The following is a 16,718-nucleotide window of genomic DNA, read 5'->3' as shown; positions in this document are numbered from 1 at the left end:
TGTTAAATTTATTCAAGATTTATTTCTCTTGATGAATTTTCCTTCGATTCTGTGGGCGAGCCCCCCCCCCCCACTTTTCTCATCCTTTTCCTTCTCTAGGACGGAGTTCCCTCATCTATCTGCCTGAGGAGGAAAGTGGACGAAGAGATACACTCTGAGGTCCCCTCAGTGCACCATCCAGCCCCTTCCATAGGCCGAGGCTGGGTAGGGTCGTGTCCCACACCATCTCGACATCTCTGCCTCCCTCATGGACTGGGGGCTTCCTGCGGGCAGTTTGCTTTAGTCTCATCATTGAAGACACAGAGAAGGAAGGAGGTGAAGTTCCTAAGAAATGGCGTATCACTCTTGTTCAAGGAGAGTAGGGATAGCCTGAAGAGGCTGAGTTTCCCCAAGAATTAAAAAGTTGGGGGTGGATTATAGACTGATACTCTTGCACGTGCTCGGTTCTTGTCTCCGTGCTCCCAGGTTCTTCTGGTGACTCTGGCCCAGCTTCTGGCTGCCCCCAGGCACAGGTAGCCCCGGGAGTCCATGCCGTCATTTTGGAAGAATAACGGTCTGCTAGCTGAGAGTCCCCAACCATCCACTGCCTCTTCCTGTGGCCCTGCGACCCTGGACGTGGTGTGTAGCCTACAGAACCGAAGGAGAAGCCACAGAAGCCAGAGACAGGAGGTACACCTGCAGGTGGGAGGAGGGAAAGGAGCCCTGTGCCATTGAGTTTTTTACCGCCCAACTACTGGCTTAAATGCCCACTGTCCATACCACACGGAGTAGCCACTCACAACTCAAAAAAGGGCCCTTTGTGGGCCTGTTTCGGTTTCTTCTCTTGGCCCTTTCCAATCTCATGCATTTATTCACTCACTCACTCGTTTGTCCTTCATACATTTAACAAAGCCATTCCATGTGTGGAAAACCCTTCCTGTCTTGTCAAATCCTGCCTCTAAAATTACTCCCTGGCCTGGAGACCCGGGGCAGGCTGCGGAACTCTGCGAATCTGTTTCCTCCGTAATGTGGAAGGGTTGCTGTGCGCATGAGAAATGCTGCAGACGGAGTGCCTGGAGTGGCTGCCGGGCTGGTAGTCCTGCACAGAGCAGCTATGGCCCCGGCGTTAAAGCCCAGTGAGGCTCCACCCAGGTCAGGTAGCAGAGGAAAGAGAACAGAGGAGGAACCCAGAGCTTGGGCGATCTACAAATATTCCCTGCAAAATGGGCAGCACCTTGGCCTTCTTCTTCTGGACAGCGAAGGGAAGGCAGAGTGGCTTCCGCCAAGCACGACCTTCAGGCCTTCAGACAAAAAGACCTGATCACTGTCAGCCTTTAGAGGGAGGTGGAAGCCCGGGAACGTGGGGACGGGTGCCAGCATCCCTGGAGAGGGCGGGAGAGGCGGGTGCTGAGCAGGAAGGGGAGGAGGGAGGCGGGCAGGGCAGGTCCCGCCAGCTCCCGCGCCCTCGGCGCAGGGCGGTGCCCAGCACTACCCGCCCGCACGCAGGTGAGCGAGTCTGGGCGCGGCGCCGGGCAGCCGGTTCCAGGCGCGGGCGCCCACGGTCGCCGCTCCGAAGCACCGGCCACAGTCGCTTTCCCCGCCAAGGCCGAGGATCCCGGGAGCCATGGCCGGCCTGAACTGCGGGGTGCCCCTCGCCCTGCTGGGGGGCCTGTGGCTGGGCGCTGCGCTCCTGCCACGCCGAGCGGGTGAGTGCGGGTCTGCGAGCGCGCGCGGCGCCGAGGGGCCGAGTGGCCGGCGAGCCTGCGTCAGGCGGGGAGGGGACGACGGTGCGCCGGCGAGGAGGGCGCACAGATGGAGCGGGGACAGCCGCGTCGGGCACGGTGGCGGCGCCCTCCTGGATTCCGAGCGGCCTCGCCCTGGGCGCAGGCCGGGGCTCGTGGGAATGTCCCCGAGCCGGGGGACCCGCGGTGGAGAGGATGAGCCCCACGCCGACCCAGAAAGAGGCAAGAAGAGCGCCCGAAGCCGAGCCCCCGGACGCCCGAGGTGGCGCGCCGCGCGCTCGGGGCCTTTACGGGGAAGCCTGGGGGCTCCGGGCAGCCTGGGCGCGGGAGGCAGCTCCGCCCTGTGGCCCAGCCTCCACCTCCTCGCCCCCCAGAGAGAAGGCGCGAGGGAAGCGTGCGCCTCGGCGTCCCAGCGCAGCCCCTCCACTCCCGTCCGCACGCTCCATCCTCGCGCCCCTGAGGTTCAGCAGCAGGAATGGAAGATGAAAGCGCCCAGGCCCCCCCGTGCCCCCCGCCCCGCGCAACCTGGTGCCGTGAACTTTGACGCGCAAGGGGGTCGGGGGAGCCGGGCGTCCCACAGATCGGTGTGAATTTCGAGTTGTTCCTGTTGGGGGAGGGACCACCGCGTCCCAGCTGTCCGTGTTTCCGAGTGGGGGGGCGCGAGGAGGTGCCCCGTGGGTGCTGGAAGTATTGACAGTAAATAACCTGGTTTCTTGTCGGAACTTGAGGCGTTTCCTGAGACGAGCGCAGGTTTTGTGTTTTGTAAAGAGCTCTCCAGGAAGCGATTTGGGTCTTCGATTAGTACCCTTTGCTGAATCTAAGGGGGTGTTTGTATTTGACAGGTGGGTACATTAGGGTACATTAAATTAAGGAATAAAACTGAGCGGGTGAGGTGAACTTGGGCGTTTCGGTAACTGCCATCATAAATTGGACACAGGAAAGCTTCCTAGTTTCTTTCTCCTACAGCAGCAGGTGACATACTGCTGCCAAGCACATAGAACATTTTAAGTCGGCCTTTAAAATATTGCGTGCATATTTGCTGTAATTTAAGACTGAGTTTTCAAGATTTCCTTTGAAGAAAAATGTAAGTTTAAGAATGAAGAGTAATTTAATGAGTGAAAATGTGTGTGAGAAAAATATGTAATCGAAGCATTACTAATGACAAGGATAGCCTATCCTGAACTGGCTTCTGTTAACCATCTGATTTCTTCTCCCTGTGGCCTGGAAAGGCAGCCATTTGGTCTCCGGTAGCTCCAGTGGAGTCCCTTCCAGGAATTTCTTGACTGTGGGAGCCAAATCTCATGGTTCGGTGTATAAATACAAGGAAGCCCCAAAATTTTCCCATTTCACGTTCTTAACACCTGTCTGTGGTCTCAGGAACTGGCCCTGTGAGGCTACATCGCCAGACCTAACTGAGGGATATGGATTTGTGATTGGAGCATTCGCCTAGTCCCTCTGCTTTGTTGAGGTCTTGGGGTTGGCCCCCCTGGGAGCCTTTGAGAAGTTACTGGAGTTGGTCCTCAAAGGGTGGAGAAAGGCAGAGTGAAAATGAAGTTGGCCTCACGGCAGAGCTGAAGAGTAAAGGAAAGTTTGTGTCTTGGTGTGGTGTATTTGTGTGAGTTTGCTATTCTTACCAGCTCCCCCACTTCCAAGAGTGAAGGACTGGTTACATTGGAATCATAGCCTTATTAAAACCTCAACTTGGTGACTTTCCAAGAACCACTCAGATACCGAAGTCTGGGTCAGTGACCCCACTCTTGCTGCCATTGCTTTGTGCCAGAAATGTGAGCAGACATCAAATGAAGTGTTTGCTCACCCTGAGTGTGTGTTCGTCATTCTTCAAATATTGAGGAGCTGCTGGCTATTGTCTGGAATGTGTAACTGGCAGGACTGATGAGTCCCACCCTCTCCCTCACCCCCAGAGGTTTGCCTGACTTGGAGTCAGAGGGTTCACCTCACATGCTGCCCTTTCGTCTTTGATGACTGTACCTTGCCCCCCCCACACACAACCTTTCTAGGGGTTCTCCCAGGCTTCAGTGTGGAGTAAGTTGAAAACAGTAATTAAAATATTTTAAGTAATATTAATATATAGTTGTTGTAGAAAAATTGGCAATAAATATCAGTATAATCAAAAGAGGGAAAATCATCTGTGAGCAAACCATCATGGTCATTTTGGTGCACAGTCTAAGTGTGTGTGTGTGTGTGTGTGTGTGTGTGTGTGTGTGTGTAAAACGAAAAATGGGACCATGCCCTTAGCCAGTCCCCTGTTGTTGGACAATTAGGTTGCCTTCCATTTTTCCTATTAAAAATAGAACATGTCCAACAATAGGAGACTGCTTATATCAATTTTGATAGGTCTGTTCAGTGAAAAGACATTAAAAATATGTAGCACAGGTTTTATAACGACTTGAAATGATGTTGGCTTTGTGTCAAGGTTATAAAATAGTATAAGCAGGATTGTCCCATTTTGATATATCTGAGAATGTGTTCTTGTGGTTGTATTGTTCTGAGCATTCTCAACTACTTTGTCCAGCTAAAATTCTGGAAGTAGAATTGCTGGGATGAAGAACAGAGAAAATGTTAGGGCGTTTACATATTTCCATGCTGCCCTGTGGAGAGCTTGTCCTGTTGTTCGGGTGTATATTCGGGCCAACAGTGTGAATGCCTGTTTTCTACACTCTTCCAGTCTGTCATCACTGTTGTTTCACTAGCATCTATGGAAGAAGCATTTACCTCTCTCTAGTTCACAAATGTGTTAATGGATATTCAAGAATCTTAGGAGCATCCCAGCTAGATGGTACGGATAGTCCCCAGTGTTTATTTTTCCAAAAGAAAACAGAACTGAGTCCTTTGGCTTATAACACAAGCCTCACCTGCGATTTTGCCCGGCAGTGCTGACGTGGTTTTGAACAGGGGGAGTGGGCAGTGTGTAGGGTTTGCTGATCAGAAGGGCCCAATTGAGGTCAAGGTGGGTGGATGCTGTGGGGAATGAAAAGACCCCTGACGTGGGAAACGGCTACGGCTCTCTACCTGGGTGATAAGAAAAATTCACACCTTTTAATTATCATTCTAAATTATAAAAATTATCCCACAATCAAATTATTTCAGACCACTTCCTACACCCTTGTAATTAGCCCATCACCTTCTCTTGGGCAGCTGGCAACATTCTAGACAACCAGGCAAGGAGAGCCAAGTTCCCTTCCTCACCTTCTTTGTAGCCTTGGGTTTGTATACAGTACATCCGTTTTTAAAATTACTCACTACCAGTTGTCACAGCTAACACATAGCGAGCATCTGCTCTGTGCCAGGCACTCTTCTGTTTTACAGAAGACATCACTTCTGGATTGCCAGGATTGCCAAACCACTTATAGGGTTCTTCACAAACAGTTGATTTGTGTGGAGTAACATACAGCACCATTTTTGCTGATATTCCCGGCACCTCCACTTGATCCTGTCACTCTACCTATTATATTGGAAATGTAAGTCGCATCTTTCTTCCCATCATTTTGTTTAAAATGTTGCGTTGAGGGCCCAGCCGGGTTGCCGTGCTCGTAATGTCGAGGTCGCGGGTTCGATTCCGACATGGGCCAGTGAGCTGCACCCTCTACAGCTAAGATTGTGAACAACAGCTCTCCCTGGAGCTGGGCTGCCGTGAGCAGTGGAGGTTGGCGTGAGTGGCCGGCAACCATCGTGGGCTGCTGTGTGCTGACTGCCTCTGCCCCGGGGGAGCGCAAGGCTCATAATACCAGCCTGGGCCAGGGGGCTGTGTCCTACACAACTAGACTGAGAAACAACGGCTTGAACGGGGTGGAGGTAGGGGCGGGAGAATGGGGGGGGAAATGTTGCATTGTGTTCAGGGAAGTAAATATACATGTTTCCTAAATATATACAGGCCAAAAATAACTTTGGTGGATGAAACCAGTAAGTTCTGCAGTGTTTGCGTAATAAAAACTGTGGGGTTTTTTACGAGAAAATGTAAATCGAGGAGGTGACCTTGCGTAATAGACCTACCAGTCATTTAGCTCTTCACTTCAAGCAAGTTCTCTTAGTAACCTCCCTGTATAGAGGGGCACAGAGAGGTGAAGTAATTCATCCGGGGTTACCTAGCTGGTGTGTGGCAGCCCAGGGAGCCCGACCCCGGTGCATGTGCTGTGCCCCTGTGCCAGGTGGGCATTTGCTAGGCTTAGAGGCAGTGTCTGCACGCCAGACGTTTTCTTTCATTTAAAAACAAAAATCAGTACTTACTGAGTACGGTGTTCATATTTGTTCTAGGGATATAGATGTGTTTTTAAATATTCAGACAATTTAAAAACTGTATGTTGAAAAAGAATTACCTGTACATGGCAACAAAACTTCAAATAGTACAAAACGATGTGTAGGAAAAGGTATGTCCCCTTCAATCTCTGACCCGAGGCCTCTGCCCAGAGGCAGCCACGGTTTCTTGTGCATTGTTCCTGAGCAATTCTATGCCTGTAGACGTTTATAAATATATCACCTTCTGTCCACAAGCAGGCGCATATAGTGTACAGTGGAGGATGTGCCCATATGCTTCTTGGGTTTTTTCATTTATCAATCCGTCTTGGTGCTCACTCCATATCAGAACATAAGGAGTTGTCACTTTCTTTTTGACAGCTGCATAATCTCTGTTGCAATGGGAATGCCAGCCCCATAGTTAAGCAGCCCCTTACTGATGGCTTGTTTTCAGTCTTTTGTTACTATAAGTAGAGCCTCAGTGACCATCTTTGCCGTTGACTTTGTTGGGTGTATGGCCAAGATTTGATGTCGGTGGAACTCCTGGAGGAGGAATTCCTGGGTAAAAAGCTTTGTGCAGAAAATGGAGGCAAGTGAGTCACAGGTGAAACATCTTGCCCAAGGTCCCAGCCAATAAGTGGCGGTGCTGTGAGTCTGGTTTCAGAGTGCAGGCTCTTAACCCTACACTGCCGTTCACTGCACCCTTTCATCTTTCCATTTGAAACTAACCCTAAGCTTTAGGCGAGGGAAGCGTTTTGATTTTCCTTTCAAATGTTTCCTTTTGGTCAGGTGACCAGAATGGGCACTATACATCAAGACAACTGAAGACAGGCGTGGGTTCTGGTAGTTTCTTGTGTTTTAGGTTGATGCGTGATTCGTTCTTCCTGACTTTTTCCATTTATGAATCGAATAGTTAAGGCATCACACCCTTTAAGCGGCTGTAACACACCAACCCAAATGTGTGTGATGACTCAAAAGCAATAGATGTTTATTTCTTGCTCATATAAGATCCCAAACAGGGTATCTCCTCCAAGCAGGGATCTGAGCACCCAGCCTCCTTCCACTTTCTGGCCCCGCCAGCGTCACCAGGTGGCTCTGTGTTCACCCACATCCATGCATTCGGTGTTCATCTCTGCCTCACCCAGCACCTGGGGCTTTCACTGCATAGAACAAGCTCATAAGTCTCTGCTGGTTCCTGTACACGCGTGTTCTTGAAGGAGTGGGTGGGGAGGTAGTGGGTTTGCAGGAATGCCACCCCACTCCCGGCAACTTTCAAGGGCATCCAGGAATAATGGAGAACTGCTTGTGAACCAGTGAAAGAAGCAGGATGTAAAGTTGGGTGTGTGTACAGAGTGACTCTAGTCATGTTATCCTGCTGTCTTTCTGTTTATATCTCACGTGAGGTTAGGAGAAAAGACTGGAAGGAAGTAGTTAACGCTGGATATACTGGCGTCACGGTGTGGCTCCGCAGAGACCTCCCGTGTGAAGGACAGTTTGTTGGGAGCACTGTTATCATGACAGGGACTGTGCACTGCCCTGCATGCTCTCCCATTATAACCACGTCGCTCCACGTATATCAACCCCATTGGTTTGGTTTGGTTTTCTCTAAACAGTAACTGAACTAGTGATAGAATACAGCATAAAATCAGAATTTGCTTCACAGACATTTCACTTCACAAACTTTTATGAAATGTAAAGTTCTTTCTTCAATTATTGCACTTAAAAAAGAATCTGCACATGTCAGTTCTCTCCTGAGTGGAGCCCAAGCCAGGGGCACCACTGAAAGCTTTGTTGGTCTGACCTTGCCAGGGAGGAGCTGTCCTCTTGGACCCGCCATCCATTATGCCAGAAGGAAATGCAGCTTGATAATATGACTACAAGGCCATTAAATGCCTCATTTCGGAGTGTGAACATCTTTAAATAATACATTCGGAAATGGCTTGGGAAAAAACAAGTTAAAACTGTTCCACAAGCACAGATGGTATAACTTCAAGTTTTAAATGAAGTGCAAATACTCCCTACTCTCAATGACAGAGATCAAAGTATTCTGGGTGAAATGTGTCATTTCTGCAGAAGGTTGGAGGTGCCAATCTGCTGCCTTTATCTGGGATGATAAATGACAGGCTCCAGAAATGAGTTTTATCATCTTTCTGCTTCCAAAGATCACGCGGAGTTTGTCGGGCTGTCGTATTTGTTTTGGGGACGGCCCACTTGGCCATGCGCGATGTCACATGACGCTTGGAGCCATGAGGAGCCTTCTGCAACAAGTGTGTGGTCAGTTGGGAGCTGGGCTAGGATGGTGTATGTCCAGACACGTGCCAGATTCATTCAGATATTGGTCTGTTAATGGTCTGCTGGCAGGGACATCATGCTATTTCAAATAATGTTTGAAATGTTTGGCTGAAACAATATTTACTCTGAGACCAATTCACACGGGTTTTGTGAGGGGTCCTGGGACATCACGGAGGATGGAGAGGTGGTGAGAGGAAGCCCCTGAGTTGGAAGGGCTCAGGGCATCTCCTGGACCCAGATAGACACTCGACTCCTGTGCAGTGGCACGCCAGCCATGGAGGAGAGGCCACAAGCTTGCTGCTGCTCCCACTGGAAGTCTATACTACTCCCATGCTGGAGGCTCAGGTGGCCTGGGACACTGTCTCAGGAGGACTCAGCCAGTGGTGATGGGCCGTCCTCACTGCTGACCTCCCTGCTGACAAGTGTCACTGGAGATTGGCTTTGAAGCATCTCTGAGCACAGACCCAGCATCTCTCAGTCACTATTGGCTTCTGGGTTCTTGCTCACCACGGCGTTTCTCATTTCCTCAGACCGGGCATCCCAAAGGGCTCAGATGCCTGACTGGAAACTGATGGAGGGAGAGGGACAGAGAAATGGAAGGACTTCAGCCAGAGATCTCACGGGGCTCACAGTGACCTGCCGGCTTTTTTGAAACAACCTCATTCAGACAAGCTTTGGGGTTGGACAAAGCTTGGTTCAAATCCTGACTCCACCACTTGCTAGCTAGGTGATGTGGGCAAGTTACTTAGCCTGAGTAAGACTCAGTGTCCTTAGGGATGGCCTCACCTGGTGGGCAGCTGGAAGTCTGAAGGAAATAAGGTCTGTAAATCACTCAGCACAGTGTCAGGCCCGGAACAGTTTCCTCAGTTAATGGGAGTTGTTCTTAACCTTTGAGTTTTTGAGTCGGGCCTGAGAAGAACATTGAGATTTTCAACAGTCGAAAATCAGAACCAGTCTGCCAGGCCAGAGTGTGTGTGACCAGGTTGCTCTTGGGAGCTGGGAGGTTGTTTTCAGGTTTCTGCTACTATACACTGAACTTCAGGTGCTGTAACAGTGCAGTTGCCTTTGGACGCCTATGAGGACATCTGGGGGAAATGCCTACAAGTGTAGCTGCTAGATTGAAAACTGCAAGAAATGTTCTCAGTGACTCTGGAACAAGCTTTTAAAAATTGTTTGAAAGTCTGTGTTGTACACCTGAAATGAATATAATATTGTGTGTCAGCGATAATTGAAAAAATTTTTAAAAATTTGAAAAAATTGTTTGCACAAGAGCTCCTACACACACACACACACACACACACACACACACACACTCATACACTCACACACTTCCTGTTAGCAAGAAACTAACCAAACCAGTTTTACGTAACTTACATGTCATGCCCAACTGCACGGGAGAAACGAATGAAAACGCCCCCATGGGCTTTGGGGATTACAGCAATCCTTGTAAGCGGGTGTCATAAACCGATATGAGGCTGGAGTGTGCCAGGCTGTGAAACCAGAACTGGATCTTTCTGTGGAGCCTGGCAGGGTTCCTGCCTTTACTCCCACTGAAAGATAGAGAAGGATTGCCCAATTGGCCTGAAAGTTGCTGAGTCTTATCTGGCACTTCAGCCTTGGGCTAAATCTGTCAGGAGCAAGTTCTCAATGTTGTCAGAAAAATGGAAGCCATTTTTCAAATTGTAAACAGCACCGAGGTCGGAAGCCCACCACAACCCAGTGAACCCTTGAAATAGCATCTTCCAGCCTCTTTGGCGTCTGCTTCTGTGGGAATATAATCCAAGTCCCAGCCAGGAACCTGGGACGCAGGGAACGGTGTGTCCCACTGGTACTTTGAAACTCTAGATAAGCATCTGCTGCTCCTTGCCCTGGCAGCTGGAGACTGGAAACAACCCAAATGTTGCTAGAAGCCTGGGTAAATAAATTATGGTCCATCCAAACAGTGGGAGGCTGTGCAAACATTTTTTTTAAATGGGGTAGCTTCTCAGTGTACTGATGTGGAGTGACCCCCAAGATATATTATGGTGAGGAAAACAGCAGGTTCACAACAGTGAGTATGGCGTGCTACCTTTTGGCAAAATGAAATGAAATAAAGTAAAATAGGGGTGTCGTATAAATTACAGTTACATATTCATAGATTACCTGTGGAAGGACACACGAGAAACTCCTATCTGTGGTTACCTCTGGCAACAACACCAGATTCAAGGTAAGACAAAGATGTTTTACTGGTCGTCTCATTTTTTTTGACTCTGTGCTTCATGTGTTATTTATGTGAATGTACAATGTATTTTTCCGCTTTATTGCGGTATCACGTACATGAGATTGGAATTTCACCAATCTCCATTGCACCATAGGGCGAGCACTGTCAAGCGCACTGCATGACGTTTCCATCACCCTGCAGACTTCCTCCAGAGCCCTTTGCAGTCAATCCCTGCCCCTTGGCCCTTGGCAACCAGTGATTTGCCTTTTAGCACCACAGTTTTCCCTTAAAAATAATTTTAAATTAAAAAAAATCAAATTCAAGTATGAGTATAGCAATCAATCAATAGGTTTGTTGTGTTAAAAAAAAAAAATTTCTTGAATGTAGAGCCTATCTTCAAAAAAGTTTACAGTTGCTGCCTGCAAGAATTTGGTTCTGTAGGAGGGGAGCAGAAGCACTAAGTCACTAGGAACCAAGGAACTAAGGACCAAAGCTGCCTTCTCCACTTGGAGCAACTTTTCTTGAAGAGCAACTTACTGTATTTTTAAACCTCTGTCCACTTTTAGGGCCTAATGAATTTGATTTTGGCCTAGAATATCGTGAAATGATCCAGCCCAGCCCTAGGTCATTTGGTAATGAATTCCATTCATTTCACAGATATTGGAGGTCTCCTGTGCTAGATGGTAGACATACAGAGCTTTCCAGGGGCTCACTACCCGGAAGGGAATCAAGCATGTGAACCGGGGGATACAAATGGGTGGCTTAGAGGCCTTGACTCCATTCTGCCTGATGTGTTTTGAAAAAACTGTTTAGTAGAGCATGCACCCTCTGAGCCAACAAAGGCCCTCCTCACTATGTTAGCTTTGCTCGTTTATATAACCTGCCTGGGCCCTTGAAAGTATTTGAATTTGTGACACTGTGCTGTGTGATAAGTGCAGCACAAGATACATGTATAAGAACTGCAACACAGGCTGAGGATGGAGACTAGCTTCTCTGGGCAGGAAAAGAGGAGGAGCAGGACAGGTGTTCTCCTGCTGTCTGAGGTCTGTGAGACGTCATCACAAAACCTTGCGGTGGGCCCTGGAGCACAAGTAGGGCTCTGTTGTTCATTACCAATCATCCTACAGGCTGTTTTGTTTGGATATCTATGAAAAGACAACTTGCTAAGTGATCCGCCAGCTGGAAAAATGGAATTAAGTGTAATTCTTTAGTGTATGATTTATAACTGGAGACCAGCTATAGGAGCAAAGCAGAGTGTAGTAAAGTGAGGATTAAATGCCTCGTTACTCTGGACTTTCTAGTTGAGGTTTGTTCCAGCCTCCTCTTTCTTCCTTGGTAATATAGTACTTAGCATTAGAACCAACTCCTACTGGGAGAAAGAAATGTGGTTCATGAAAAGGAAAGTACTCTGAACCACAATCTCTCTCTCTTTCAGGAATAACCATCTACTTTTTTCCTTCCAACTGCCAACACAATGTGCTTTGGGACCAGGCTTCTCAAAACCCCCCGTCTCAGCATTCTTGGTCCCTCAACTTAGTTTTTCACCTCCCTGAATTTTTGGCATAATTATGTTAAGATCACTGGCTGGTTCCAACACTGGGACTGTCCGGGTGCCAATAATGCCCATCCTAGTTGAGATAACTTCATTCATGATGGCCAAATACCTCTGATGTGCATTCTTGTTCATTTCACACCTTCCATGTCAATAACTTCCATGTTACAAGTTACAAGTTCCATATTCACATTCTGTTGCTGCTTAACAAATTGTCACAAACTAGGGACTTAAAACAACATCCATTAATTAGCTCACCGTTCTATAGGTCTAAAGTCCAGATAGGCGTGGATGGGTTCTTTGCTCAGTCTCTCACAAGGCTCAAATCAAGATGTTGGCCAGCTGCGTTCTTATCTAGAGCTTGGAGTCCTCTTCTGAGCTCCCATGGTTGTAGCAGAATTCAGTTCCTTGTGGCTGTAAGTCGGAGGTCCCCCTTTCCCTGCTGGCAGTCAGCCAAGGCAGCTCTCAGCAATTAGAGGCCACTCACATTCCCTGCCATGTGGCCCTTTCCATCTGCAAAACCAGTACAGTGAGTCTCACTTGTCTTGAATACTTTTCAGACTTCAAATCTCTTTCTCCAGGAATCGCTCAGTCTCTTTTAAGGACTCATCTGATTGGGCCAGCCCCACCAGAATAAATAAAGTTAACTGGGCCACAAAGCATAACACAAGCGATGTCCAATCGTATTCAGAGTCCCTCCCACGTTCAAAGGCCTGGGTCACTGGGGTCATCTTAGGATTCTGCCGACCACAGGGTTCAGAGGTTTGTGGGGATGGTAAGGATGCTGGCCGTCACAGCTCCGTTCTCTGTGCTCTACACATATGGTCTCTTCCCAGTACTTGAAGTCCCACACAGTTCATGTATTTGGCCCGATCTTGCAGGTGAGAAACCTGTGGTTTAAAGAGATAAGGTGGTTGGCGTGTCCAAGGTGGCCCAGCCAAGCATGGGCCCAGCAAATGACTGAAATGATCCTGCTCACGAAACAGGGAGTGTTTCTCACATCAGGTTGAGTGACGGAAGGCAGTACGCGAATGGCCCCCAGAACAGGTCTCTGTCTTGCTAGAACCTTGTCTCTGCACCCCTCCCCATTCCCTTGTAAGTGGATTTTTAAAGCTGCAGACTGAACTAAATCCAAGGTGGAAGTTTTAATAATGAAGCGTTTCTCGGCCACCGCACCCCACCCCCGACCTTCGACTCTCACATCGTCCTCTGAGGGATGATGAATAATAAGGTAGAAATTGGCTGATAGATGCATCTGGAAAAGCCCATTCTAAATTAACTTATTCTTAGTTTAACCAGCTCATGGCCTATGTTCAGACAAGCAGGAAGGTTTTCCTTTAATTGCTCCTAATCACCAAAGAATGCAGTCCTGCCTGTCAGGACGTTTCTCAAGGTACCGTGTTTCCCCGAAAATAAGACCTAGCCGGACAATCAGCTCTAATGTGTCTTTTGGAGCAAAAATTCATATATAATAAATAATCATTTATAATAAAATAAGACTGGGTCTTATCTAACATAATATAAGACTGGGTCTTATCTAACATAAGACTGGGTCTTATATGAATTTTTGCTCCAAAAGACGCATTAGAGCTGATTGTCTGGCTAGGTCTTATTTTCGGGGAAACAAGGTAGCTATGTGCGCCAAGCTGGAACCTATTGTTCAATCTGTAGCCACGAATGGAAAGTAAAGTTCTCTGAGCGCTGGTGGCCAGCAGGCTGAGTGACCTTCTGGCAGATTTTCACTTTTCAGGGAAAGGCTCCTGATTATTTTTCATAATCTTTTGAATTTTCTAGTTATTGACATCATTTTTGGCTTAAAGAAACATTCCTCCCCCTTCTCGCAAAGCGATTATTATGTATAGGCATAACTTGGAGCCTGTGTAGTTTTGCTCAATTTTTGGTCATTATTCACATCAATGGTTAATGATGCTCAGATTTAAAAGCGAAGCACACCTACATTACGCTACGTGAAATAAGTGAGACACAAACAGACAAATACTGTATGATTCCTCTTGTACGATGAGGTTTCTAGAAGTCATCCGATTCCTAGAGGCCGAACGTGGAACAGTGGTGCTGGGGAAAAGGGAATGGGGAGTTAGGGTTCCTGGGCACAGAGCTTTCGTTTGGGAAGATGAAAACGTTATGGAGATGGATGGTGGTGATGATTGTACAACAATGTGAACGGACTCATGAACTGTACACTTAAAAATGGTTACCATGGTAAAGGTTATGTTATGTATACTTTACCACAATAAAAAAAAATGGGGAAAAAATGTCTGCAGGCTTATTTGTGAGCAGGAGAATGATGAGTGCACTGTCTCTGGTTTTTATTTATTTTTTACCCTCCCCATCCTTACACACAAAAGTGAAGCATACCTCCCAATTCCAGTGCTTGCTTTGTAAACCTACTAGTGTATTTGACTCGAACCCTGTGCTTAGAGGAAGCCTTGTCACACCCCAGGGCCCCTCCTTTCACAAGGCCCGGGGACTTGGGCCTCCTGCCCCAGCATCACTGCACTCAGGGTTCAGACCACAGGTGAGGACCGTTTCATCGAAGCCAACAGCCTCTTCTCCTCCATCTTCAGAGTTGTGCAAACAAACAGTTTGTCGTAGCGGAACTGTGGGCTCTGCAGGACCTTGTACCCTAAGAGCAGAGACTGAATCGTTTGTCAGGAGACCCCACAGCCAGCACTTCGCAGGCACAGACGGAGACTTGGGAGGGTTTGGTGTGTACCCAGAGGGACAGAGGAAGGGTTGAGTGTCTCCTCAGAGAAAGTTTCAAATAGTTAGCCACGGTTTTCCTGAATTTTAAAATTGTTTTATTGGGTCCAGTAAGTACACGGATCTTAAGTGTACAGCTTGATAAATTTTACATATGTAGATATATATATACATACACAAATATTCTTGTGTGTGTATCATTCCAGCACCCCTTCCTAGTTCATACCTGCCCCCCCAGAGGTTCTCTTATACAAGCAATAAATAGGGTTTTGTCTTCTTGAACTTGATATTAATAGAATCATACAACATGTCGTTTTTTATGTGTGGATTCTCGTTTAACCATCTCCCTGCTAACTTTTATCAGAAAACTTTAAACAACTATTAAATCTGGTGGCAAGGTGGGACCATTGGATTGAAGTCCTCTCGAGTGGGAACACTAAAAAAACTGGAAATTCAGTAACTTCTAAACATTAAGTAGGTGGGCCACCATCTCTGCATGTCCCTGAGCCTGTATACCCGATGGGTTTTCTAATCTGACCCTGTGACTCGTCCCCATCCATCCCTGTGATCCTCAGTGACTTTCATGGTTGTCATGACTCACACCTCAAAGTCTGACAAAATGGAGCTTTTTAACATTTCATAAAATATTAATGCGATTTAAATTGGCCCTGTGGCATTTTAGCATATCATGAATTATTTACAGTGGTCATAAATTGACTTATACTTGTTAATTTTGCAATTCCCCCATTGCAAGTCTGTTGTTATGCAGCTTTCTCTCCCTCTGTGGTTCTCTTGGAAATCATCCATCCACACAGCACAGTGCCGTTCGATCTGGAGTTAAAGTTCGTGTCTCGGGTTGGCAAGAAGCCTTAAAGTGGCCACAGTCCCTGAAGGATTTATACCTAGTATGTCCATTTGCTCCCGACTGACCCCGGCAGGGCCTACAGCCTAGTCGTGGGTCTCTTACCTACGTACATCTATAACATGGTGTATGTCGGTCATCCTGGAAGGGAAGACACAACAATTGCGTTTGGGTGGTTCCCTGCAAACCCTTCACCACTTCAGAAAAACAATTCCCAACACAAGCCCTGCAGGCAGTTGTTCACCAGTGTCCCCCTGTGGAGGGTGGTTCAGTTACTTTAGAAAAATAAAGGACTTGCATTGTTGCATCTAGGCTTCTTTCCTAAGGAGTTTTGGGATCGAGGGTGGGAGGGGAATAGGTGGACACAACAGTCATGTTGTGATAAACGGTTCCAACAAGTCGGGTTGACTAGGAGTGCACACAAGTTTCTTTTAACGTTGTTCTTTGAACTTGATTTGACTGTCCTCTATGATTGTTCTAAGAGCTATGGAAATAGTAAACTATTTTAAAGGGAACTGTGGGTCTCTCACCCCAACTAAAGGAGAAGGAAATTGGATAGACGGGGATTTGGGGAATTCTCCTAAACTTAGGTTGATGTCGCCCATAAGTCTCACTGACAGTGGCCTGGAGAAGTGAGCTGCATACTTCTGCAGGATGTTTTTCTGCTAAGATCGGGCACTAGCCCTTCCCACCCAGTGATTTGTTCAGGAATCATAGCTGCTTTTCATTTGCCACCAACCCGGCCACATGCCTCTCATGCCCACATCCTCTAGGCAAACCCTCACGAAGCTGCAGAGCCATCAGCAGCTAAACATGTCTCAGGTCGCTGCACTGAGGCCCTGCCCCAAAAAATGCACAACAGAAGAACCACACCCCAAACAGTTTGAATTCCAGGGAATTCAAACGATGCTTTCAAATTATTTTGAAATGGAGAAGGATTTGTATTAATGCAGTGTGCCCGTTTAACCATTTCAAACACATATCTGTCCCTTTTGAGATCCTGTGGAGAACCCTTGGAGAGCCAGCCCCTGGGAAATGTTTTATTCCGTCTTGATTGACTTTGTTGATGAAAACAAACCATTTTCAAAACAGTCCTGGCTGTGTGTGGAATTCCTTGGG

General features: G+C 47.6%; 1 protein-coding gene across 2 annotated transcripts in view; it reads left to right on the top strand.

Annotated features, from left to right (window-relative positions):
- Positions 1-1,392: 1,392 nt before the first annotated feature.
- The window catches only part of CDCP1 (CUB domain containing protein 1), a 47,933-nt gene continuing 32,607 nt past the window's right edge, over positions 1,393-16,718 (top strand). The window contains exon 1 of one of the 2 annotated variants that reach the window (XM_081072212.1): positions 1,393-1,685. In XM_081072212.1, the coding sequence (XP_080928338.1) occupies positions 1,604-1,685 (82 nt within the window). In that variant the 5' untranslated portion in view covers positions 1,393-1,603. The remainder of the gene's footprint in view (positions 1,686-16,718) is intronic. The other variant, XM_081072213.1, reaches the window with a different exon arrangement.

The sequence above is a fragment of the Rhinolophus hipposideros genome, assembly GCF_964194185.1.
Source record: "Rhinolophus hipposideros genome assembly, chromosome: 14".
NCBI classification, from domain to species: domain Eukaryota; kingdom Metazoa; phylum Chordata; class Mammalia; order Chiroptera; family Rhinolophidae; genus Rhinolophus; species Rhinolophus hipposideros.
The sequence above is the reverse complement of the archived record's forward strand: the minus strand, read 5'-3'. Positions and strand labels throughout refer to the sequence as shown.